This window comes from Fundulus heteroclitus, chromosome 9 (assembly GCF_011125445.2).
Source record: "Fundulus heteroclitus isolate FHET01 chromosome 9, MU-UCD_Fhet_4.1, whole genome shotgun sequence".
Lineage (NCBI taxonomy): Eukaryota > Metazoa > Chordata > Actinopteri > Cyprinodontiformes > Fundulidae > Fundulus > Fundulus heteroclitus.
In genome coordinates, this window is record NC_046369.1 from 20,276,468 (window position 1) to 20,302,357 (window position 25,890).

The 25,890-nt window shown below is 39.3% G+C and overlaps 2 protein-coding genes across 6 annotated transcripts in view; both read right to left on the reverse strand.

The window, feature by feature from the left end:
- Positions 1–2,881: 2,881 nt before the first annotated feature.
- Positions 2,882–7,137, reverse strand: mibp (muscle-specific beta 1 integrin binding protein). Its single transcript, XM_012877922.3, has 8 exons — positions 6,932–7,137; positions 5,989–6,079; positions 5,437–5,485; positions 5,043–5,217; positions 3,697–3,768; positions 3,499–3,605; positions 3,304–3,389; positions 2,882–3,160 (listed from the first exon to the last, which is right to left on the reverse strand). Exons 1-7 carry the CDS (start codon positions 6,955–6,957, stop codon positions 3,304–3,306), a joined length of 606 nt encoding a protein of 201 aa, XP_012733376.2. The 5' UTR covers positions 6,958–7,137; the 3' UTR covers positions 2,882–3,160.
- A 4,162-nt stretch (positions 7,138–11,299) lies between these two features.
- The window catches only part of atcaya (ATCAY kinesin light chain interacting caytaxin a), a 32,215-nt gene continuing 17,624 nt past the window's right edge, over positions 11,300–25,890 (reverse strand). For 2 of the 5 annotated variants that reach the window (XM_036141206.1, XM_036141209.1), the window contains 9 exons: positions 19,612–19,785; positions 19,409–19,511; positions 19,059–19,190; positions 18,132–18,218; positions 16,739–16,837; positions 16,497–16,532; positions 16,241–16,309; positions 16,047–16,104; positions 11,300–13,364 (listed from right to left, as the gene is read on the reverse strand). In XM_036141206.1, coding sequence (XP_035997099.1) covers positions 16,077–16,104; positions 16,241–16,309; positions 16,497–16,532; positions 16,739–16,837; positions 18,132–18,218; positions 19,059–19,190; positions 19,409–19,511; positions 19,612–19,785 — 728 coding nt within the window. In that variant the 3' untranslated portion in view covers positions 11,300–13,364; positions 16,047–16,076. Of the gene's footprint in view, positions 13,365–16,046; positions 16,105–16,240; positions 16,310–16,496; positions 16,533–16,738; positions 16,838–18,131; positions 18,219–19,058; positions 19,191–19,408; positions 19,512–19,611; positions 19,786–22,553; positions 22,803–22,891; positions 22,951–24,354; positions 24,640–25,890 lie in introns of those variants that run through there. The other 3 variants (XM_036141208.1, XM_036141207.1, XM_036141205.1) reach the window with 3 other exon arrangements.

Here is a 25,890-nt window from a genome sequence, read left to right on the forward strand (position 1 = left end):
TTATAATAGAGCGACATGGAGAAATAATCAGATAGAGCTGCTTTGAATTTGACATTTCTGAGGCAGATCTTTAAAAAACAAATCCAATAAAGTCTGCATAATACTTGTTTTAGACCTATTATAAATAACCCCTAATTCTTTGTGTTGAATGTTTTTGCAAAAAATCCTTTGTCAGACTACTGTTTCAGACTCTACTTTAATCTTCTGAAATGTATTTTCTCGTGCTTTGCATGGTCGGAAAAAAAGGTGCAAACCACAAAGATCTACCTGCTGCCAAATCCTGGTGATTCACATGTTCCTGAAGGAACGTGAGTATCTTTCACCTTTGCCTTTGTTTTGTTTCATTTTGTCCTCAGGCACGCTGGCTGGCGACGTGCAGACAGACATGTGGCTCGGAGCAAAAGGGAACCAAAAAAAAAAAAAAAGAGACACAACAAGCACACTGCAATCAAATAAGCAAAAGCAGACTTCCTTTACCTCAAACAGCTCTAAGTATATTCTGGGTATGTGCGACGCACATATGGAAAACATTGTGCCTTCGTGCTGACTGTGGGGCTTGATTACAGGACAGAAGTCCAGTTGAGACTGAGACACTGCAACAAGTCACATGCATTTATATCCTATTTATGACACAATCATACCTGATTAAGTACAGAGCCTTTCAGGCTGTAAACAATCCACATGTTCTTATTCTGAATCTACATTATTTTCCTCCAAAAAAAAAAAAAAGCAAAACCACTTTCTGCAGACAGAAAACCGGCTGGACCTCTTGCTCCAATCAAGCGGATTTCCAGCGTTTGTACAGCACGTTATGCACATTTTATTTTCATGGTCGCATAGCGTGGCGTAAACCACCCGGCACAGTTCTCTCTTCCAGGGTACAAGAGGCGTGTCATGACAACAATAACAGGAAGTATAGCACCACAGTGTGTAATTGAGGACATCCAGTACCGTACCGGCACGAAAAGCAGAAAGAGCGGACCTCGGGGTTGTGGTTCACTCTTGGGTAGAAAATACTGAAAGGGTTTCTGTCATGTGGTCCAAAAAAAGATGACACGGGCTCCTGTTTGGGCAGGAAATCATCTACGCTGATGAGGCCGCTCTGTGCTCAGGGTTGGCTTAGCTACTGTAGGCCTGTCGCCTGTTTCACAATGAGCTGCTCTTGTCTAGGGATGGAATAATCTTCCAAGAGCGCGCCGCAGAAACACGATGCTGTATTCGTTTGTCCTCGCAGGCGTCACGTATGCTGCTTTCACTTTTAGCTCAGCGACTCCGGGCCAAATGGGTTTTGTGTGCCACCACCACCTGTTAGGACGTTACAATAATCACCGTGCCACCCAGCATCCATATGACACCCACATGACATTTCACATACGCCTACGGCCCATGTCGACAGCCACTGCTGCTGCGAAAAGGTGCCAACAAAAGGCCGGCATCCCTGAGTCACGGCAGGACCTGTCAGCCAGATTCATCGGCAGCCGCAGTCTGAGGAGAAATATTTGTTTCACTCAACCACTAAATGAAACAAGGGTGCTAAATTGAGAGAGCAGCAAATCTGTAATCTGACTCAAAGTGTCACTGAACTTCCACCTACTTAGGAGAGAGGAAGCTTCAATCCTACACTTAGCTGTGGTGTTCCCTTTGAGGAAAAGTGAAATTATTCTCATCTATTTATACATGTAGTGCAGGAACACGTGAGATATGGGCACACGCCCGGAGAACCGGCACGGTGGAATCTTGTGCTAATAGCATAAATCTAGTCTATTAGTCTGTGACCTACTCTGGCGTCTACTTGTGAGTGAGGACAGTTATTTCAGGGCTGTAAATCTGGAAACACCCATTAGGACAGACGTACAGTAGGGCTTTGACGCAGCGTCCCTGCTTCTAACATGGGATGTAAGGAAAATGGTCTCAACCTACATTGTTTGTGTGAAAATAAGGGTGTGTAGCAAATTAAATACAGAATATTGCATTTTCATTGTTTGCTTTATAAAATGCACAGTAGCAACTTCTTATTCAGCAGCTCCTCTAACTCGTTTGCAGAACTGATTCTCATAATTTTCATCTTTTATTATATCTGACGTCTCAGGAACTGACTTTCTGTATTTCCACATTATTTGCATAGGTTTATGCAGCAAAAGTGCATTTTATTTGGTTGTTTCCACTACCAACTGCAATTTTAATGAGTACAATCAGATATTATTTAGCCCTACATATTGCTTAGTTTTTTTTTAAGTTCATAAAAGTATTGCCATAGATAACCCAAGGAAATGCCAATATTCAGTTTTAAAATTATTTAAAGTATTAAAAAAAAAAAAAAAAAAAACAACACTCCATTCCAAACCAGTCTGGCTCCATTTGACAATATAATTTTGACCCTTATTAAAAAAAAAGAAAAAAAGAATAAAGTCTTTATAGGTTCTGAATAAACTGGCATCAAGTCCTGAGGCGCATGTGTCAAAAATAGAGTAACTCACTATAAATAAGAACATATTTTGTATTTTTAAATAGAAGCTTTAAAAACAATATTGAGTATGTAGATATCATTCATCTAACAAATACAGCTAACCAAAATGGACTTGTTATATGCGCACAATGAGGCAACCAGCAGTGTTAGGCTTGATCTTAAAATGCCCAAAACTGTAGGGTGGGGGTGGGGTTAAAAGTCTCCATTGTTCACAAATAGCTACAGACAAGCAACATACTTTTCTAGACTCAAAGGTTAGTAGTAAAAATTGAGCTTTTGTGATGAAGATTGCTGCCGTTTGGATAAATGAATCAATCATCGTAGCTTGATGCTCCTTAACTCCAAACTGGAGATAAGTGCATCATTTCCCATTGAGTCTGTCCTCCATCCACATACTGAACACAGAAACCACAATTTGTTTTGATGAACTGTATTTTAACAGCAACTCATGTTTATTGGCAAAAGTCACAGGTAGGGACCAAAAGGTCCAATAACAGTCAACAGCATATAAAAAAACCCAACAACAAGTCAAATATGTTTAATAAAACAAAAACTTCTAAATAAAAAAAAAACCCATCATAATTTAACATGGCTCCATTCTATGTACAAAGAAAATTTAATTACACCTCATAAAAAAAAAAGAATTATTGGCTATTTACAAGGTTTGTACAGGTGTGAAGAGTCCTCCTCCTGCTGCAGAATAAAGAATATATAGACATTAGACAAGGTCTCAACTTTAACATGTATTTTGTTGGGTATTTAAAATAAATATGATTAAAATATGGACAAATTCCTAGATACAGTTTCAAGCACAACTTAAAACTCTTGTCTCTTACCTATAAAGAGTTAAGCAGGTTGTTCTGGACGTCCTCATACACCTGGTTGTATATTTCCTCTTTGGATTTCAAGCCATTCAGGTACTCTGCAACACAAGACACATGTTTTAAACCCAAAACTGACAGAAGCTCCAACCAAAGACAGGCTGAACAGTGCAATCAGATGTGGATCAGATAAAATGATCTGCACCGTACCAATATTCAAACCGCTGTCCTCCATCTGTTTCCTGTGCTTCAGGTACATGGGCCACACGTGGCCGTCAAACAGGCCGGGAGGATCGGGGACGGTGTACTGTCTGGTACTGAAATAAAAACGAATAAACCGGGATGAAGCGAGCGGACGACTAGCGATAATCGACGTAGATCGCAGCGAGGAGCCCAAATGTGGCTCACCTTCTCCTTCTTTTGCACTCCTCGTAAGGGATGGCGATGTAATAGCACTTATTGAAAAACTCCAGCAGCGGCCTGGAGAGGGAGAAGCAAAAAGGTTGACCACAGGTCACATAATATGGAAAAAGAAAATAGTTACACAACTGTTCAAGCTGTCCCTTATCTACATCTCTGCAGCATGCTTGACACTCATCTCTAGTACACCAAGTACCCACCACTCTCCTATCACTGCAGAGGCCCACTAAAAGAGCCCCGCTTCTGCTGAAGCCCTTATCGCCACCCACACAACAGCAAGCTCAAATCTGCCCACTGGGGGACCAATGGGAGCACGCGATACGAGCATGTGACCCAACAGAGCTAACGTCACCATTACAGAAACTACCATCTTCAACATTTAACATCATTTTGGAATACTTGTGTGGTAGTCTGACAATTTAAATCGGTAATTTTGCAGGATCAAAGTTACAACCTTAGAGAAATTTAATTCCTCCAATTTTTTTTTTAAGTTGTGAAGGGAAACTAAACCATAAACTCATTTCATTTTTAATAAAAGTCAGCAGCCAAAATTTAATTTTATCACGGCATTCATCACTTTAAAATCAATAACGTTCATTCCTCCTTTTTGTACTGATGTTGTTCTTTCTGATTACATGTTTTTTTATTATTCCAGATGAAATTGTGTTAAATTTGATTTTTATTTTTTTTATTGTGGTATTTGGTACATTTAAGATATATGCTGGATAAATTAGTCTGGCTATCCCTTCCATTTTTGTTAACAATATTCTTCCAAACATTGAGCCAATTGTCAAATATTTGTTGATTTATTTTTTATTTTTTTTGTAAAATGGCTTGAATATTTGTTTAAGCTTTTGAGGAAAAAGAAACAGCTAAATTAACTTAATAAAATTGATTCGTTACAAATGCAGACTCAATGTTTGAGTGGCGTTGCCATAAGGTGACGTCATCGGGAGGCGCAGGGACCATGGTGATTTTCTTCGTAAAATCGTCCGTTTACAAACCGCAATCCCGCTCTCGAATAAAACCTACACCCCCTATAATTACTTTAGTAAGTTGTCCAGACCAATGACAATATTTTGCGCAATTGAGCAAACGTTAAACCAATCATGTATAGTGACGTCATCAGAAGGCGCAGGACCCGAGTCAATCTGGTACCTACACCGGATCAATCTCTGGTACCTTCTCTTTTGTTGTTGTTGTTGCCTGCACCATTAAAACTGTAACCTATAATTAGCTGCTGCACCCAGAAAGAACAAGCTAGATCTGTATCCCTGGCTCAATTGAAGCGAGTACAGGAAGACAGCGGTGCAGAAAACAGGCAGTCAACCTACGGGTAGTTGTAGAGCAGGAAGCCTTCTACAATCAGGATGTGGATCTGCTCGTCAGGGTTGGCCACGTCGGGAACAGGAGCCAGGGTGACACCGTGGGAGCGGGCGAACTTTGCCGGGTTCTCAATCCACCCTTTTATCGTGTTGGTCATGGCCTCCATGTCCATAGCTGTGATCACTGTGAAGCACGAGACAGACAGAAAGAAAAAACAAAAACAAAGGGAAGATCAGGAAAAAACAAAACAAATAAGAGCTGTAATGATTTATGTTTGCTGGTTTTAAAGTTACTATAAATGAAAGTTTTAGCTCTAATTGATGCAACTGATGAGGATGGGGTCTACTACATTAGCTGGTAAGGTCAAATATGAGTCACTGGCAGTCCTCGGTGAAGTCTTACCATCCCACTGCCTAAAGCCGTCCTCCCCGACTTCTATTTGATCGGGTTTCTGAAATAACAGTCACCAATAAAACATTGCTGCAACCTCACGGCTGGGAACACTTCCAGATCTCACTCACATGCCACAAATGTTAGGCCAAACGAGTGAGGGATAATAATAATAATAATAATAATAATAATAATAATAATAATAATAATAATAATAAACAAAAAAACAGAAGGCACAGCAGACGGCATGCAAAACAGCAAGGGTTAGTATGCAAATATAACATTGTGGGGGACAAATAAAAGGGGATAATAGGTTAAAAGCAAGTATTAAGTTAGATAATTAGAATAAAAAAAGAAAAGATAAATAAAAAAAGGGATAAACATAGATAAAGAATCACATTGGAATAAAGCAAAAAGAAAGGTGTGGGGGAAGGGAGGGCTACTGAAGGCAAAACCTCCTACTTTGATCACACACACAAAGCTCAGGCAGAACCGATTAATAAAGAAGATGCTAAGAAGTTATTATTATGAGAACTTATCAATCATTCACTCAGTGAGACTCACCTTGAAAAAGTCATCCTGGTGCACAACACAGCAGTTGGGCAAAGTCTGGATCAGTTTATTAGTCAGAGTGGTTTTACCACCATTAGTGACCCTGCAAAGACAAAGAAAATCTCAACCATGTGTATTTTTTTTTCCACTTTAAAAAAAGTCATGTTGTCAATAGAATAATCAATAATGGTAGTTTCAGTTTAAGTTTTATTGCCCACAAACAACAGTTGTGTTCTGTGTATTGTTTAGAATTTACATTTGGTTTCCATCTAGGGATACAAGACGAAGGAAAAGGCAAGTTTTTGTAAAATATCTATTAATTAAATATATTACTCTTTGAGCAATGCTTGTGTTTTACAATAAAAAAAACATTTGGCAGGATTGGACAAAGGAATAAAAAAAACAAGAAAACAATGCTCCATTTATATATAGAATCAAACAAAGGATATAAAGCGATCAAAACCTACGACTTTCTGATTATAAAAGCCTGTATAAAGAGTGATTTATAATTAATGCTAAAGTTGAATAATGTAGAGATTGGAGGTGAAACAGACACATCTCCCTCCACTTTTGTCGGAAATCACGCGGTGAATTTTCAAAAGTCCCGCTCGATTTATGACAACAAACCAAACCGGATATGACTTTGAAAAGCTTTCTGGCGGGCGGCTGATAAAACATATGTGAACAATAAGATAACATCAGCCACAAAGTAAAAAAATAAAGCTGAATTAGAGGCAGATTAAAGAAATTTGTTTTTTTTAACCCCCAAACAACTATGTATGATCCTTGAAATAACGTATAACACATAAATGCAAAACAAATAATTTCTACATCAACTATTTTTTTTTTACCCCCGTGAAACTTTTAAAACAGGAATTCTAAACAATATATTGCAACAAAAACTTAAATATATATATATACACTACTTCAAATATGAATCAAAACCCCAACCTACCCGCCAATGCCTATAATGTATTTCATCTTTTCTTCTCGCGACAGACTTTTCCTGCTGTCTGCTGAAAATAAACGTGAAGTCTGAAGAAGCAAAACTCCGACGGATGTAAAGTTTTTAAAAGGCTTTAAACTTCCAGTCCTGACGTCTCTCGTGTCGTGTCGTCCCTCCCTTCACTGCTCCAGGGCCATTTGCCTTTATACCCAGCCTGCCTGCCTCGCACTGCGTCACGGAACACGCAGGCACGGGGGGAGGGCACGGTTCTCGTGCACCAGCGTGCTCCTTGCATACTTCCCCCCTCGCGCTACGTGCCTCCTCCAGCCAGCCATTCAGATCACACGCAGTCCCCCGACAACAGCCAATCAGAGCGCGAGGACCGCCGCTCATTTACATATTCTCCCCGCACCTGCTGCGTTCCGTTCTCCTCCATTCAGCAGTCGATCCCCCCTCCTGACAGCTGTGGAAAACTACCATTGATGGTGTCGGATGGGATCCACTGAAATAACAGCTGTGTGATGTGTCATGATGTCTGCTGATGTACTCAGTCACAGTTAAGGTCGCATAACAATAAATGGTAGTTAGCTAAACAAATTTGTCCTTGACTTAAAGCCGGGAAGTGTAAATATAGAATAGTTCATTTATTTCAGTAACTCAGTTCACTAAAGGTAAACACGTTATATGGGTTAAGACAGACTGATGATGTTTTAAAGCCTCTATTTATGTTATGACTGTTTCCCCTTTCAGCCGATAAAAAAAAAAACGCATTTAAGATTAAAATATTGGATCGGACCAATAAAAGAGCAACATTTTTCATGCAGAAATGGGGGCTTGATGAAAAGTATGTTTATTTTTTTAATTAAATGTATTTATTTATTTATTTTGTGTCCTTTCTGGCAATGTAGCATTAATAAGAACTGTTGTCTTAATGCCTTACTGCTTTCGCCATAGTGTTCCGCTTGATTTATATATGCTGGGACTATTTCATGTTCAATGGACACAGAAAGGGGAAGGTAGAATAGGAAAAACAGAAGAGATACCGTTCAGACAAATCCAAAAATGGAGAAAAGGTGAAAAGAGAAGGAAAGAAAAGCGAGAGAGCAAGCTAACTCACCTGCAAAGAGAGATATAATGAGAACAGCAAAACCAACCGATAAATTATTACAGGTACACACAACCAACGCCTCGATACCATCGCTGAAGAATATACAGTATTATTTAATGCGAAACGTATAAAGTGACAGCTAAAGCTAATAATACAAGTTTTCTGTATAGGAGTGAATCTGTAAGTACCTGAATCCAGTCATCTGTAAGTGTTTGTGAGAGTTTGCTTGTGTATGTAAGGTTTATCCATAAGAAAAATGCTCTATAGTGGTTGTGAGGAGCCAAAGACCCGCACCCCAGAGCACCGAGGCAGACACCAGGGGAACCAGAACCCCAGCTGCCCGAAGGGACCCCCCAGAGCAAAGGCGGATCCAGCAGGAACAGATCCAGCCATGGGCCCAGAGACTTGAGGCTTAAAGGTTGCTTTTTCTAATGTATTTAATGTATTTAATCTATTAAGTTTACATTTACTGAATACAACTCTCTCTCATTTTTAATGTGTTTTCTGGGTTTGGAACATAAAAAGTGATGTGGAACTTCTACAACACCCCTGTATACTGTCCACGGCATGTGTAACACAGTGTAACACTGAAGAGAAAAAGGTCTAAATTGTGTGTGGAGTTCTGAGAAAATTAGACACATTTTCAGAGAATGTGTGTCAAACCTTTTTGTTGTTTTTTTAACAGACTTTCTTTTATTATATTATACACAGTACAGCAGGATAAACAAGGTTGTGAGACTAGCAAAAGTAACTCTAACATCTGATATCAGCGTTCCTGCCTGCAGGTGATTGGCCAATGTGGAAGGGCTATTTGTTGCTTTTTCAGGATGAACCCAGTCAAGCCTCAGGAACCAACAGTTGCTCACCAACAAGCCTTGCAATAGGGGATCCCATGGCAGACCCAAAACTTGATGCAGGTACTATTCCTTCTGGTCTTGGATGGATGGATGGATGGATGGATGGATGTTGGATGGTATGAAAAAACAGTAGTTGTTAGCTTACTTTTTAATGTCTGCAACCAACCATCAATGAGGTTAAGTCTGAACTTCTAAAAAAATCATTTAAAGTTTAGGGAAATCCTTCATAGTAATCAAAATATGAACTGATTATATGTACATTAAGAGAAAACATATTTAATATTGGATTACTTTATGAGTGTGCAAGCCTCAGCCTCATGTCTTGTGACACAGTTATCATCTCACATATGTGTGTCAGACGTATGAGGACACTAAGCTGTTTTTAATAGACAGCAAGTTAAAAGGAAGCCCATTAATTGGGGCATATGCCAATGGTTCAAATGGGAACTAGGGCAATATGCAGCCTACCAAATGCTTTACTGTCTACCATAAATGTTTTATTTTAAGTAAAACCAATATATTAAGTGTTTACCTCGCAAACGTTTGGTTATCTGCAGAATAGTGACTGCTTTTATAGAAATTTACTTCTCTATCCATCATAAAATGCAGACTCGTGCTTACAAGTGTAAGAGCTGGAATCTTCTAGATTAATGTGTGGCAGGGGAGGTTCTGGGTGAACTGGGACCGATCTCTGGACCTGGTGAGTCCTTCAGACCATGAAAAGACACATTTCCTATCTGTCGACTCTTATCGCTACTGTCCCACAGTGCAGGACAGACGTGCAGGTCATGCTCTAACCAGTTCAAATGGTGAAAAGTTTTTAATTTTTAACTACTTTACAATACATGCGGCACAGCTCACCCTGTTTTCTCTACTGAAAAAAAAACAACAACCTGCCAGTTATTCTAAAAGCCTGTCGTCCGGTTGTAAATCCCTGCAACTGTTTCCATAACACACTGGGGTTGGCAGTAGACACAGAGGTACGTTTTTTAGAGTCTACCAGGTCAAACTGGCAGACGATATCTTTTTACAAACAAAAACTTGTCAGGCTTTTGAAGGAGGAAGTTATTTATTTCTTTAATCTGAGCAAACAGTTTACAGCAAAATGATAGACATATGTTTGTGTTGTGCTTTTACCGTCAAATGAGCAGTTCTGTTTTGGAGGGCCTATATAGGTCAGGTTTGTGCCAGCATTTCTCGTGACATTGGTACATCATTAATAAATAAACAAATATAATAAAAATAAAAATGTTTTACGTCCTGATATTTGTTTAAATTTCATTGGAGTTCCACAATCGACACTCAGTTTAGCCATAAAAACCAGCCTATAACAGGAAACAATATGAAAACATGATACTCAGTAAAATACTGATTGAAACCTTTAATCCAGAATTCCTGCTTCAAAAAGTAAGCATTGAATTTAACTATTAAAACTTTTTACTTATCCTGCTGTTATGCATTTTCACAGCATGCCAAATACACAAGGTATGCTCAGAAAATGATAAAAGAAACAGTGATTGAACATAACAGGGTGACAGTCTGTGAGAAACCAACTCGTGTTTTCTGTTAAGAACCAAACCTAGTAGTGCAAATCAACATCAAAAACACACAGGTTAACAGGCATGTGGTTGCTGTATTCTGCTCCCGGTTCAAGATGCTGAAAACATGGATAACATAAAAAAAACAACTTTATTTTAAATCACATCTCAGGTGTTTGAAGCTGACACCCTCAAAACGGGCAACGTTCAAACTGCATAAATCTTATTTACGTAAAATCAAATTCAGACACAAAATATTGAAAATAGTATTCGCTCACCCCTCCACATCATAGCATTTGGGTGTTTCAGTCAGTTCCATGCTCACGGGTGTATAAACTTCAGCACCTACAGGCCTGGGGACCGTTTCTTCAAACAAGATTGGGTCGCTCTCAGGAGTTCAGTGAACTCCAGTGTGGCTTTTTCCTCGCTACTAAACATCCCAGTCAGCTGTTAGTAGTACTATAATGAAGTGGATCAACAGCAACCCAGCCATGATGTGGGAGGGCCGTGTATAATCACAAAGTGGACCCTTAGCAGATGCCAGTGTTGTAGTGAAGTCACTATGCCTCGAGTCCGAGTCCAGGTTCGGGTCTCCAGTGTTCAAGTCCAAGTCATTAAAAAAAATCAGAGTCGAGTCCGAGTCGAGTCACTATTGATCAAGTCGAGTCCAAGTTCTGCACTAAAGTAAGCATAGCCTACATGTTTTTAAACTAAAAAAAAAATCCACACTCCACCACATTGCACTAATAATTTAGATATTAAAATCATACACCAAATAATATTCTAATGACATATTAAAATTATACCCTAATGATATAAAAAAAAAGTCAAGTCTTTTTCTCAATTTCCGAGTCCAAGTTCGAGTCATCAGTTCTCAAGTCCAAGTCAAGTCACGAGTCTCTAAATTTAGCTAATGACTCGGACTCGAGTTTGAGTCTCGGACTCGAGTCCTACAACACTGGCAGATGCTGAGGGTCATTGTGCAGAGATCGTCAACTTTCTGCAGAGACAATAGCTACAGACCTCCGAACTTCGTGTGGCCTTGGGAGCGCAACAATGCAGAGAGCTTCATGGAGCGGTTTTCACGGCCAAGCAGCTGCAGCCAAGCCTTACATAACCAAGTGGGAAAGGTCAGATGCAATGGTGTAATGCGTGCCGCCTCTGGACTCTAAAGTAGAGGAGACCTGTTCTTTGGACGGGTGTATGTATAACGCCTTCCAGTCTAACAATGTAACGGACAAGTCGGGGTTTGGCATTTGTCATTAGAATGGCCTCTGTCTGACTGCATTGTGTCAAGAAAAAATGTTGGTGCAGAAGGGATTATGGTTGCTTCTCTCAGAAGCTGGACTTGGTGTAAAGGAACTCTCAGTGCTCCATTATATCAAGTCATTGTGGAGAATTAAATGTTCTCGACATTGTTGGATTAGCTTGGAGATGGGCTATCCTGTTTTATGACTGTGCACCAGTGGCAAAACGCCCATGGATGCATGGATGAGCAAATTTGGTGTGGAAAAACTCGACTGACCCGCACACAGTCCTTATCTCAACCCGACCGATCAGCTTTGGGATGAATTAGAATGGAGACTGTAAACCAGGCCGTCCAATGTCAGTGTCTAACCTCACAAATGTCCCTTTGGAAGAATGGTCTAATATTCTCATAAATGTACCCCTAAACCTTTTGGAAAGCTTTCTCACAAGACTTAAAGCTGCTGTAGCTGCAGAGTGTGCCCTAACGTCATATTGATATATCGATATGGATTAAGAATGGGATGCCCCTTAAGTCCAAATGTAAGCAAAGGCAGATAAGCGAATACTTTTGACAATATAATGTTTTTCCATCTAAGCAGACAGCTGACACCCCCCCCCATGGAAAAAGTTAATCTTAAAACAATAGCATCTGAAGGGATTTAATGAATTTTGTTTTCCATGTAAAATCTAAAGTTGAGTCTTTGAATGTGCAGGGTTAGCACTCTATTTTTAAAAACATGCATGTGGTAGGTAGCAAACTAACAAATTCTCCTAAAGGTTTGCATGGTCTGTTGTCTGAAGTTTGCTCTTACAGCAGACGTCTACAAACCAAACATTTCGTGTGCGTTTATTTTACAGATCTTTTTCTCATGTGGGGTTTTCTAGCTCAGAAAATGTAGTCATCAGCACAATGCAGGCACATCATAATACACAATAGAGTACAGGTAGTAGTTCACACAGCAACTAAGGCCAGAAAGCGAGAAGACGGACATAAAGAAATGTTTGTATATCTGGACCTTTTATGGATGCTAGGATAATTAGGACAGAGCTTGGAAAGGCCTTAAAGATACAGCAGCTACGAGGTAAAAAGAAAAGAGAGACGAAGGCATCTTTTACATTGCTACATCTGCATCTGACACTGTTATATCTTCACCAACCTGCAGTGTGTGTACTTGAGAGAGCAGTTTGTTTTAGTAGTGCTCCCAACGTGGAATATCTCATCCCGACATGCTGCGTGTCAAAAACTCTCGCATTGTGCGACAAAAGCTATTGAACCACACTGCATTTTGAGCTTCGAAAAGCTTAATTTTTAAACTCTGATTTATGTTTTAATATTAAATCAGATTCAGACTTATCTTTACAGATATTACATCAGTGGGAGAAATAACAGAATCAATCAAATACCTCATTGTGGTCCAACAATTTTATGAACCAAACATCAGGACCTACAAGAGGCAGCGACAGCTTCCTGTAAAAAACATCTTATTTGACAGAGCAGCCACTTCTTGGTCTACCTTTTCAAGCTGGGAGAACGTCCCACTTTTCAGCAAGAGGAGGGAATTGCTGATGGCGTGAATATTATATGACAGAGCGGCCCTCTTTTTGACTGTGAAGTTACATGAAACATCAGCTGGATGTGGATCAAATAAGAGAGGAGGTGGTCGACTTGCTGGTCATCTAGCTGTCACCCCCTGCATGCACACAAACAAGTGTTGGAAAGCAAAACACAGATTTTAAAGACGTTTGCACAGTTTATGTTCAATCTGCATTAGCCTTTATATGCATGACATGAGCAATAATTGACTATGTTAAGCTGCTTATTTCATCTTTGTAAAAGGTTATCTTGTAAAGCAAGCTTTGTGCTCCCCATTTGATAAGAAAACCTTACGTTGTACAAAGTACGGGTGAATCATTCAGTTCGAGGGAGTGAATGCAGTCCTCACATAGGTGCATCTGCAATGAAGTTAAAGTTCATTTTCGTGTCTGGTATTTGTTCTTCCCCATAGAATTAGGATGTTTTCACTACAGCCAGTGCAGACTTTCCAACAACAAAAAGATGTTTCCATGGTGCCAACAATGGGGGTGCCTGGGTTTTTGTGTGTTTAGTGCAGAGCTTTGGTGGGGACAGCTATTCATTTTCAAAGCATTGCAGCATTTAGCAAATTGGGGGACAATAAAATATAATAGCTTGGGGTACAACTGTGTTCAGGATATCTCTGCTGGCTGCACTGTTGGCTGTCACTGCTCTGCGGCTCAAAGCTCACTCATTGTTTGGAGTAAATCACAGCTGGAGGACGGTTTAAAGCCGTTCACAATTTTGTTTTCATTGGTGGAGACGGGGCTGTATGTAGAGTTGTGCTTGCCTTGATCTTTTTTATTATTATTCTCTTGCAGCTCACTGTTCACCAATCTCTGGATGGAGTAGTAGATCTTGCTAAAAAATGAATTGTTTATCGTCTAAGGCAGGGGTCTTCAACAATTTTCAGGCAGGGGCCGCCTTGATTAATGAAGATTCTGTGCAAGGACCCCCCCTTCCATGTTAGTACCGGGGAAGACCTCTGTTGTAAGGCAAAATGTTGACACTTCTCATTTGTCTTTGCATGACTGTATTGACATTTTGAAAGTTACACCTTGCTGGTTTGTTTACAGTATACCTCACAGGCTGCTGGTTAAAACCAGCTCAAATGGATTGAATGCCACTCTGAGCCCTTGGAGTTTTATTGATGTTTGTTATGTTACCATTTGTCCTAATAATTGGGGTTTTAGGGAACTAAATGAAGTTTAGGTTAGCAACATAACAATCTGTCTACCTAAAGATCTTCCCCTGAAAAAAATTCTGAATTATACTAAAAATGTAAGAGATTTTATTGCCATGAAGCCACTTTTCAGATCTTGAAACCTTAGCTGATCTAAATGTTTTAGGAAATGCCGTACCCATTCAACACTGCCAAATCAAAGACATGTAGAGAGCAAATAAAGCATTTCCTCACACAAAAAGGATAATTGTTGCTTCTGTGCAACACTTGTGTTCAGTTATGCAACAGCTAAAACATACAATATTAAATATTATTATTATTTTAGGGCTGAAAATTGCTTTGCTTTGCATTACTAAAATTTTTTAATTACTCTGATCCATATTGATGATCTACAACGTTTAATATTGAACCTTTCCAGCTAAACACAAATAGTCCTTTGCAAAAACATTTTTGCTGAACTTTTTACATTTTGTTGTGTTACAGCCAAACTTCAATGTATTTTACTTGCATTCAACACCCTAATTCACTTGTGTCAAACTAAAGGCCTGCGGGCTGAATTGTGTGAACTGTCAAGGCAATTTATCCAGCCCCCAAGAGCTAAAAAAAGGCATATCATGTAATAAAGTAGAGGCATATATTCGCTTAAATTATATAAAGTTGCTAAAACCGTGCCTCCTGGATCGAGCATTGATTTTTTTTAACTGTGTAGTAACAGCATCCTGCCACTAGATGTCAGTTTTCCCACAACACATTAAAACAACCCAGAAATGTCTAAAAAGAGGAAAGGTGATGCAGAATGATGAGTTTAAAGTGTAACTCACCCCAATATCAACCTTGTTTTGCAGATAAACTGTATGGGGCTAAGGGTTCTACTTTTATGTTACTGTGCATTTTTTTATATTTCTATCTGAACTGAAATGAAATTATAAAATCAAAAGTGTCATCTATACACGTGCAACCGGCCCCGTTTAATGACTTCATGATGTCAAAGTGGTCCAATATAGAAATGAGCTTGACAACCCTGCCCTAAGTCAATGTCTTGTATATCTGAAACTGTTTGCTCATTTTTTTTGTAAAGCAGATCACACTGAATAAGAAGCATCCATGGACATCGATGTTCAAGTCTTGTTACCATGCAGTGCTCAGCTGAATTTAGGTTCTGGCCTACTGGGCCATTGTAAAACAATAATACATTTTTTGTCTAAAAGGCTCCAGTGGCATGGAGAAAGAGTGTTCTTGGTAAAGTGCAGTTGGTTGCACTTGATTTTACAAAATGTAGGAGAGTAATGAGGTGGGATCAAAATACACACCTCACTTTTCAGATTTGATTTGTTAGAAATTTGAAAACCAGGGATTTTTACCCTTCCAGTTTCTAATAATGCACCACTTTGTACTGGCCCATACAATTGCAATAAGGTACAATGGTATTTGTCATGACAAAATCTAAAAAAGTTTGGGCAGTGTGAATATTAATACAAGCTACTGCACATGCACACTTCTGTTATGTGCAATCTGCAGGCTTGAGTTTTAATATCTTAGTGGAGATGTAACTGGTAATGTGATAAAGCCTTTATACGAAAACAAAAGCTAAAAAAAAAACACAGGGGTTCATTTTACCTTCACCTTCAAAGTTTTTCCTTCTCACAATCATTGCTCCACAATCATTGATTTTGGCCTATGAAACAGGAAAACAAAGACAGTTAGAATTTCTAAAAGCTTAGAGTCTGCAGGACAATGCACCAGAAACCTGATTCGGCTGAGTATCAACGCTGTAAAATTATGCCAAGATTCAGTAGGCGGTGGTCCTGTACCTCACAGACTTTTTAATTGGCCCCTGTGGGACTGACTGCTGCTCTTGCTGCCGCCGCTCCTGCTCCATCCTGCACACATAAGAGCAGTTTTTGTGAGCATTTCTGCTGGTGTCTATTTTTGGGATGGTCCAGAGACATTTGTGTGCAGCAAGTAGCTACATTTAACACCCTGTACGGTTTGAATGCCATAATGGTTGATGGATATGAATGAGGGTTAGGGAATCATCATCAAAATGACATAAAATCTGTAGTTCACCTTTCCCTTCGGGCTTTGATCCTTTCTTCGTCATATCTAAAAGAAGAATAGCACTGTTATTTCCTTCATTCTAAAGATAAGTTAAATTAAAAAAATGAGCTTTCTAAAAACCTTATTCAAAACAGATCAGAGTAGAGTTTTTTTTTTTTTTTAAAGTTACATGTACATGCATCATCATTTCACAACAGCAATAACTTTTGCCTGCTCTCCTGCAGCTCCTTCTAGTGGCCATATGCACTTACTGCATCACACACTCAGGCACATGGACGTGCTCCATGGGAACAATCTCTGCAAGTTCGTCTAAACTGTGGACGTATTGGATCTTATTCATGAACTTTACACTGCAGAGAGAGACAGAGGAAACAAAAAGACTTATAGTAAAATAATTGTCAAATAACACATTACTTGCTACTTTTGGTCTTGGATAATGCATTGAGACTATTGACAGTCCTTAAATTGGATTTAATTTGGTCTAGTTTCACCCGAGATGTACATGAACTGGACCAAATTTAAGTCTTGATCTAGTTTCAACACTGACATTAGGGTCTCTGTGTGTATTCGCAGACCAGTTCATGCTTGCTCTTTATAAACATACTCAATCTGTGTGTTCAGTATCGCTGAACCTACTTTTGATTACTTAGAATGAATGAATCTCAGTTGCTGCAGAGCAACTTAAAAAAAAAAAAAAACATATTGAATGTCCAGATCAAACTACAAGCCAGCCCTGTACAACAGACCAGATATTTCTGTCTGAAGAATAAAGCTCAGGCACCTACTGGACAGCTTGTAGACTGGTTTTCTTTCTGCCATTGTGTCATGGGACAACATAATCTGAGTGTAACCAGTGTTAAAAATATGGCTCTGTTGAGCTTTGTATTTGAATCAGAACTATGTTCATCCAGCACTACGAGACACGTAGGAGAACAATAACATAGTTATTGGATACAGGACTAGGTGCGGCCACATGTATGAGCCACATTTAGGTGGAGATGTCACATCTGCAGAGCTGTCTCAGTGTAAAATGAAACCGTTAGCAAGGCTAGCAAGCACTAGCAAAGATGAGTGGATTTTTTTGAATTTCAAATAAGCCTATGAATATGTAAGAACACACACCATAGAAGATACAATATGGATTATTTACACCAGCAAGTATAGCTACAGATGCGAGGAGGCTGTGCTTTTGTCTTTGATCGGCACCACAGCAGCAGCTCTGACTTTTTATCCAGCTGGATGTACCAGCAGCGGGGAGCTAACATTGCAGACGATGAAGCAGCGGCTCTGATTAATGACCATGAGAAATATTCTAAAATCCTCGACACCTACATGAAAACACTCCAGCAGTTGTGGTTAATGGGTAGGTTATTACTTTACCTCCATGTGCTGAAAAAAAGATTTTTATAACGCTCATCAGTTTTACAAATTTAAACGTGCAATGTATAATCTGGCCCAATCTGTATAATCTGATTAAATTTTTACTTTGGAAAGTGTCTTGAGATGACATGCTTCATGAATTGGCGCTATATAAGTAAAATTTAATTGAATTAATGACTTTGTGCATCTTTCTGCGCATTTCTTTTTTTTTTGTTGTGGTGAAAAAATGGTGTCCATAACGTCAAACCTTCTTGCTGGTTTTACCTGATGAAAGGCCTGGATATCGCCAGAACTGTGCGTATAAACCACGTAGGATGAGCGATGACCAGAGACTTGAGGTTCTTCCTCAATCTGCCGTGGGGAAAAAACAAAAAACAAGAAAAAACCCACAATGAATTAACAGTTGTTGTTTTAGTTATAAGTGAACTGTTAGCTGTGTTTAGTGGACATACTAGACACTAAACCAGGGGCCTGCAACCTTTACAGTCTAAAGAGCCATTTTGCCTTCAGTCCACTTGAATTAAACTGGTTCAGAGCCGCAAATGTTGCCTGGCCTTTTGAAAAAAGACAAGTTAAAATTTTTAATAAAGATCTACTGTAGGAAATATGTCGTCATTGTTAAAGAAACGCCCTTTTATATCTATTTTGAGGTTTGAAAAAAAGAGGATGGATGGGATGTTGATATTTATGGATAACGATGTGAAAAAAATCTGTTTCCAACATAATGAAAAAATATTGATTTAAAATTAAATATTACTGGCACTTTTAGCATCATTCTGTTGTGAAAATTAAAAGTAATTATTCCAAACCTGCATTTATTATCATTATTACATTTAAATACCATAATAAAAATATAATTTGTAGCCAAAGTTATTAGGAGCCACTGTGGAAGGTCCAAAGAGCCACTTGCGGCTCCAGAGCCACAGGCTGCAGACCCCTGCACTAAAAATTGGTTTTCTGACCATTTCCTGCTTTAAATGGGGCTGTGAGTCACCTTCAGTCTATCGACTGACAGCATGTGTCAGCTGCTATTACTCTCTCTGTCACATATGTCAGCATCAGCGTCACACATATCTGTCTGACCTTGAAGTAAAATCTTCAGCGTGTTTAAACAGCAAAGCCTTCTTAATGCAACTTTTAGCATGTTTAGGATGTTAGTCTTTTTTTTATTATTCCTCCTCATTTGCTTACCTTCTGTCAATCATTTGGTAGCATTTTTTCAGCCAGCTGATTCCAGGCATCTTACTCCGAGGGGTGCCTCCATTCATGTAAATGATCAGGTAGTCTTCGGCCACCAGCATCTCAAGGCTGCTGACCACATATCTGCAGGTCGAAGGAGTGACGATTTATTCCTTGGTTACAATTTTATATATATATATATATATAGATAGATAGATAGATAGATAGATAGATAGATAGATAGATAGATAGATAGATAGATAGATAGATAGATAGATAGATAGATAGATAGATAGATAGATAGATAGATAGATAGATAGATAGATAGATAGATAGATAGATAGATAGACCCACAGACTTACAGAAAGAGGTTTTCCATGATGTAGTGGTAGTCTGGACAGCTGCTGTCGGGCAGGTAGCAAGCAGAGAACACAATGATGGCGTTTAGGCCTTCCCCATAATAACCTGATGAGAGAAACAATGAATAATTGTTATGGGTTTTCTCAAATCTACATAGTTTTATTCTGAAAACATCTTTAAATCAATATCCAAGCTTGACGCTTACCTCCGTGTGTGATGACCCGGAGGTAAGGTTTGATGATCTGCATGTCGATACGGTGCTCCTGCTCTCCGATAATCACCGTTCTCCACAGTCGCCCGTTGTTTGCGTTTCCATCTTCAGCCGGTGCTCCAGAGCCTCCACCCGGACCCGCCTTGGCCGAAGCTACTGGCGTGTCATCTGGACAAAAGACAGGCCTAGGTTTTTAATGCTGCACATCCCGGTGTGCACGTTTTATAAAAAGAAGGATTCAAAAAAACATCACATACTTTACTGAATGAGGCCTATAGAAACTGAATGAGGATCAACAAAAGTTAAAAAGGCTTTCATCTTTTTAAAAATATATCTCTGTGGGTATTTTTTCCTCCCACTCCTCCCACTTCCTCCCAACAGTGACAACAAAAACACAACTGGGCAATGAAGTATGGATTTTCACTGCAGGATTTCAACAAATACAAAGTTTTTAAGAAGCGCCCAGAAGAAAGAAAAGGTTAATTCTGCCTTGTGTGTATTTGGATTGATGACATAATACAATATACAGGAAAACGATATGATCAGCAACTTTATTATATATATATATATATATATATATATATATATATATATATATATATATATATATATATATATATATATATATATATATATATATATATATTAGGGCTAGGTATCATTTAGGATAACCCGATTCGATATGATTCTCAATATAGCTCAGCTTGATTTGAGTTGACTCCAATATCGATATTTATTACTTTCAAATTAATGCTCAGTCATTAAATCAACAAAACCAGCCAGATATATTAACGTTCAATTTACTGAACAATGCATTCAATATTCAATGTTCAATGCATTTAAAGTATCACAGAAACCAAAAATGTGCCCAAACGTGTGATTTTAGGGATAAAGGCGCTTCTAAAATCCTGCCGGCCATTCCGCAAATTCGTCTCACTTGCACTTCCTTGCTGTGAACAGTAATGGCGCGATGTAATAACACCCCCTAAAGATTGGGAGGTATATCGATATTGAAAGCTAGATTATCGATATTAAATTGTTTTTAAAAACATCGATTTTAATCTTTGTATCGATTTCGACATAGATTCTGAATTATTTTAAATATATCTGAGTTGCAAGTGGTTCAGCTTTACTTGTCTAAACAAGGGTTTGACATCCAAGCAATGTTGTATATTGCTTGTTTGATGAAGATAAAGCAAAAGGAGATGGTGACACTGATGGTCTTCAGAACTGTATCTGGTATGAATCTGTTTATATTCCATCTTGAATTACTCCATCCGATTGTTTGCCGTGCATAATGGCCTCTTAGGAAAAGCGTACATGTTATATTCTGATTTTATTGCTCTAAATAGCTATAAAACCTACCAGCACATTGACACTGCATGCAGTCCGAACTCACCTTAATATTTTAACTTAACCAAAAACTTTTCTATTTATGACTGCCAAGGGATAGGATTTGTTTTATTGCTTGTTCTCTCTGGTTTTGCCTTGAACCATGATTATATCATACTGCTGAAACGGATTTGGTGGCACTAACTTGTAGAACTGGGGATCATTATAAATCCATTTCCCTGGTGATAATTCTCAGCTAAGGCAGCAAATAATGCAACAGTTCTGCAGGAAACAGACTTAAAACACGGATTTAACAATCTATAATAATGTTTGGACTCTACCATGTGGTTATTATAATTCACAGTGAAGGTCTTAGTTATTGAAATCTGCGCTGACCCTCTACTGCTATGGCTTTTTTGTTGGCAAGTTTTCCTGAAACTCATGCATTGTACTTACAGACGTGTTGCCACAGCAGAGCAAAATACACAGAAAAAAGCTTTCTAAAGAAAGAATTTGACCAAAATTAAATAGGAAACACAAAGAGGGAAATATTACAATTGGACACACTCAAAAGAAATCAGATCAGCTGCATTATGTCTTTTGTGATGTCACCACGATCAACGCTTGGTAAAATATTTTTAAAAACTGCAAAACAAACCATGATAGGTTTTATAAGTCATAAACTATATCACACACTTTATTAACTGAAAGGTGTGCCTAGCAGCTTTATATTTGGTGTCATGATCCCTATGGGGTTGATTACTTCTTCTAGTTCCCTGGGGATCCTGCAGTGTGTTTTTCTTTGCACCCTTTAGTATTGTTGATCTGTAGATTCTTGTTTCTGTCACTAGTTAGCTTTCTGTTCTCAAAGATGTTAGTAGTTTATTCATGTTTCATTCCTATTTTCTGCCTGTCAGTCTTTAGTTCGGTTAGGTTATTCTCTTATCTGGTCATTCTTCATGTTTCCCTGTTAGATTCTGCTCCCCTCGTCCCCCTGCCAGTCCATTGCCCTCCCTTTCGTTCAGCCTAGTTACCTTTACTCCTCTCAGCTGTTTTAATTTTCTCCACCTGCTGCTTCTCCCATCTCCTCCCCTATATAGTCAGCCAGTTCAGTCTCACTCTTTGTTAGGTCATCTGCTATGCCACCCAGGTTCCAGTCTCAACCTTGCCACGTTCCTGGTTCCTGTTTGTCGCTCCCAACCTGTGAGCCTTGCGTTCGTCACTTAATAAATCCTTCTTCACTTCAACATGCAAGTCCTGCGATTTGGCCTACAAACCCAAACCCAAAGCCTGACATTTGTTTTAAGTGTTGTCTCCATCTTGGATTTTTGTCTTTCTCAGGGAACCGTTGACTAAGGCTAAGCGTGCCAGAAACATTTTAGCAATGCCTTCTAGATAAATATTTAAAGCCTCTTTTTTGACCATGTCTTAGTAAAACATAAAACTGTAGAGCCAGGGTTTTTGATTAAGAAGATAGTCATAGATGTAGTTTTAAAGAATTTGGTAGCATCATAAAGTTCATACAATAGGGAAACCTATTCAGTTGAAAAATTTAGCTTTATTTTCTTTATCACTGACCATGCATATGGTAATTTACTACCTACCTTCCCACTCCAGGTCATTCCCGTTGGTTATGAACTCCAATGAGTCTGTTTCATCTGGTGTATCCATGTCATCCACGTTGATGTCCAGGTCATCCGGGGTGTCCAGGAAATCATCTGACAGCAGAGACCCTTCGCTTTGATCCAAGGACAGGTTCATCTCAGGGGCCACCAGTGTGCGGCGTTTGCGATGAGACGAAGACACGCCACCTCCTCCTCCAGGTGGGCTCACGTGTAAAGAGTTAGGAGGAGCTTTGGCAAAAAATCGAAAGGCAGACTCCCTTTATGACATATTCATGCAGTATCATGTTCAAATTAACCAGTGACAGTTCTGTACTTACAGACTCGGCTGTCTGTGAGACCACAGGAGGGGTCCATATCGCCGTACTCTGGTAGAGGTCTGGAGGGGAAACATGCATTATTAAGCTAGGCACACGAGTCTTAAACCAGAGACCTATTATAACATGAACTGTTGGGCTGAGGGTGATGTTTAGTGAACTAATCAAAGTGGTGATCTCGCCTACTCTGTGGAAAGAGGAGTGAGCTGAAGGGAAATTCTCGTCTTTGAGACCAGAAGATTACAGGGCTGTCAGTAAGAGTTTCAGAAAAGACGAGGTGGCGAGGCGAAGAAGATAAGCAGAAGAAGTGAAGATAGAAGATAAATGTCTTTGCTGACAAAAAAGGTCCACCTTTGTTTCCCTTCCTGCTGTTTATTGCACAAACAGAGAAGCAAATCCAGTCAAAAGCTGCTTGCTTTGGTTGTGCATGCTGATGTATGGAAATCAATAAGCAAAACAATGCAAATGTGCTTATCGTGGCTTGGAAAGTTACTTTTTTCACATTTTGTCACATTAAAGTCACAAACTTTAATGCATGTAATGGGATTTCTGTATGAGAGATTGAATTAAAGTTGTGTATAATGTTACGAATTAGAAGGTAAAGGATGCAAATCTTTCTTCCTTAACAAATAAATGTTGGACAAAATGTACCATGCACTTGTGTTCAGCACCTTTTATTCTGATACCCCAAAATGCATCTAGAGTAATCAACTGGATTCAGAAGTTAAAATATAACTGTAATTTAACTTCAATGTTCTACATCTTTGAATGGAAAGTGTGGCAAAACTACAAAGTTACCGAGATGTGACCGCCTACTAAAATGGATAGACTGGGCATTTTACAGAAAAGCAGCAAAGTAACCCATGGTAACTTTGGAGGAGCTGCAGAGATCGAAAGCTCGGGTGGGAATAATCAGTATGTAAGACATCCATGTCTGTACTGTGCAAATCAAAAAAATTTTGTAAGAATTGTGAGAATAAAGTTTAAATCATTTCAAAAACCACATATATTTTCCTTCATCTTCACAATTATGTACTACATTTTGTTGGTCTAATCCCAAAAAAAATGCATTAAAGTGCAAGGTCGTCACAGTTTAGTTTTACAAGGGACAGTGCAAACATGTGTTTTGAGCTGGGCTATTCTGCAGATCTCCTTTTTAGTGCATCATTATAAAAACCAACCGGTATGTGCAGTGTGTGACAGCATGTGTTTCCCTAGAGCCCAAAATACTGGCTGCAGCTCGGGGAAGCAGGCATGGGGCTGACTCTAAACTCCCCGAGGACTCCCGCAGTGATTACTGGTGCAACACCTCCTTGGTCCAAAATAAAGCCCCTTTTTACAAAATCGAGGACCCACTGCAGGATATTTTATTTATTTGAACAAAGGCAGGAGCCTCTCTTTTGTTCATCTTCATGGTAGCATCATCGTCAGTCAGTCTAAGAACTCGGATAACAAGTGAGGCTTACCTGCAGGGGAGAAAAACGATGCAGCTTTTGTCAGAGCAGATCCGGTTTAGCTTTTTGACCTCACACACCTCGACATTTGGTTTGCTTAGTCATTCCCTTTCCTCTCAGCTTGCGGCAGAAACGTTAAAGCAGAGCATCCCACCGTGGTATCCAACTGCAGCTTGCTCCTACTGTCTGCGTCTATCTTTAGCCAAAGGCTGCCACCATTTTCCTGGAGTGGTGTTGTTGATCATTCACTGCTGATGCATCACATGACGTGGGCTGAGACCATTTACAGACGAAGCTGCACCTGCTCCCTAGCTTCCTGCCTCCCTATTTGATGAGGAACAAGGAAAGAGGGAGAAAGAGGGCACCCGGGATTGATTTTCACCACAGTACCCTGCTACTTCATTTTCTCCCTTAAAGCTCTGCATTCCAGCCTGCATACATCATCTAACAACAGTTTTTCTACCTTCCTATTATTATCTCTTACAGACAATTAACGAAGGATATATGCTGGTGGATCTGGTATTTTTATGTCCTGGGGATTACATTAATCAAATGCCACATTTTAAAACCTCTTTTTAAAGTCACTTATTTCACACAACATGCAAAAGTTTTCATACCGGCCTCCCATGATGAAAACTGCACATTCACACAGAGTGCCCTTATACAAGTATTTATATTCCTTAAAATTGTTCATATTCTGCCAAGTTGCAACCAACCAACACCAATGTTTCTCATTGGGATTTTATGGGACAAGCCAACTTGCTGGTGCGTGTCATTGTAAAGTAGAAGGAGAAAGACTTATATTTCATGATTGCTTCATGCTCAGCTCCATCCATCTTCTCATCAACTCTAGCCAGCATCCCTGTCCCTGCTAAAGGAAGCCCTCCCAACAGAATGAGGTGACCACCACCATGGGGAGGTTGAGTTCAAGCGGTTAGTTTTCCACATTTTGCACATAGGCCAAAAAGTTCTCTTTCATTCTTCCATCCAGGCCAGATTTGTGGGTTGGATGAACAATTTCTGTCATGTTGACAGTTTGTCCCACCTGATCAGTCGATTTCCACAGCTCCTCCAGGGTAACCCAGGGGGTCTTGGCAGCTGGACTGGTTCATGCTCTCCTTGCTCAGCGCATTTTAGCTCAGATGGACAGCTTTGTCTTGGTCACTTTACAATTATGCCATGCTCTTTCCATTTTTGACTGACGGTCAAAACTTCATATATTGTTTTATAACAAAACAATAATACACCATAACTATACACTATAACTTTAATTCTGACCTATCTACCATGTTCATTGGTCTTCATGATGCTGTTTGTTCACTTATGTCCTATAAGACCTTGACAGAACAGCTGTATTTATAATAAGGTTAAGTTACTTGTGGACTCTAGTTTAGAATTAAGTAACTTTGCTTGCACTAGTTTGGTTGCACTAGATTTTATAGGGGTGTCATGGTAAGGTGGGGTAAAAACAAATGCACACCACAGTTTCCAGACTTTATTTGCACACAAAAATATTTTTTCCCCACCTCACAGCTGTGTTGCATCGTG

What these genes read in the sequence shown, in the direction of transcription:
- mibp (XM_012877922.3), bottom strand. Translation starts at nt 6,957, where the DNA reads ATGAAATACATTATAGGCATTGGCGG. An exon ending in TACATTATAGGCATTGGCGG is followed by an intron (nt 6,080 to 6,931) that starts GTAGGTTGGGGT and finishes TTGTCTTTGCAG; the next exon opens with GGTCACTAATGGTGGTAAAA. An exon ending in ACCAGGATGACTTTTTCAAG is followed by an intron (nt 5,486 to 5,988) that starts GTGAGTCTCACT and finishes CTGTTATTTCAG; the next exon opens with AAACCCGATCAAATAGAAGT.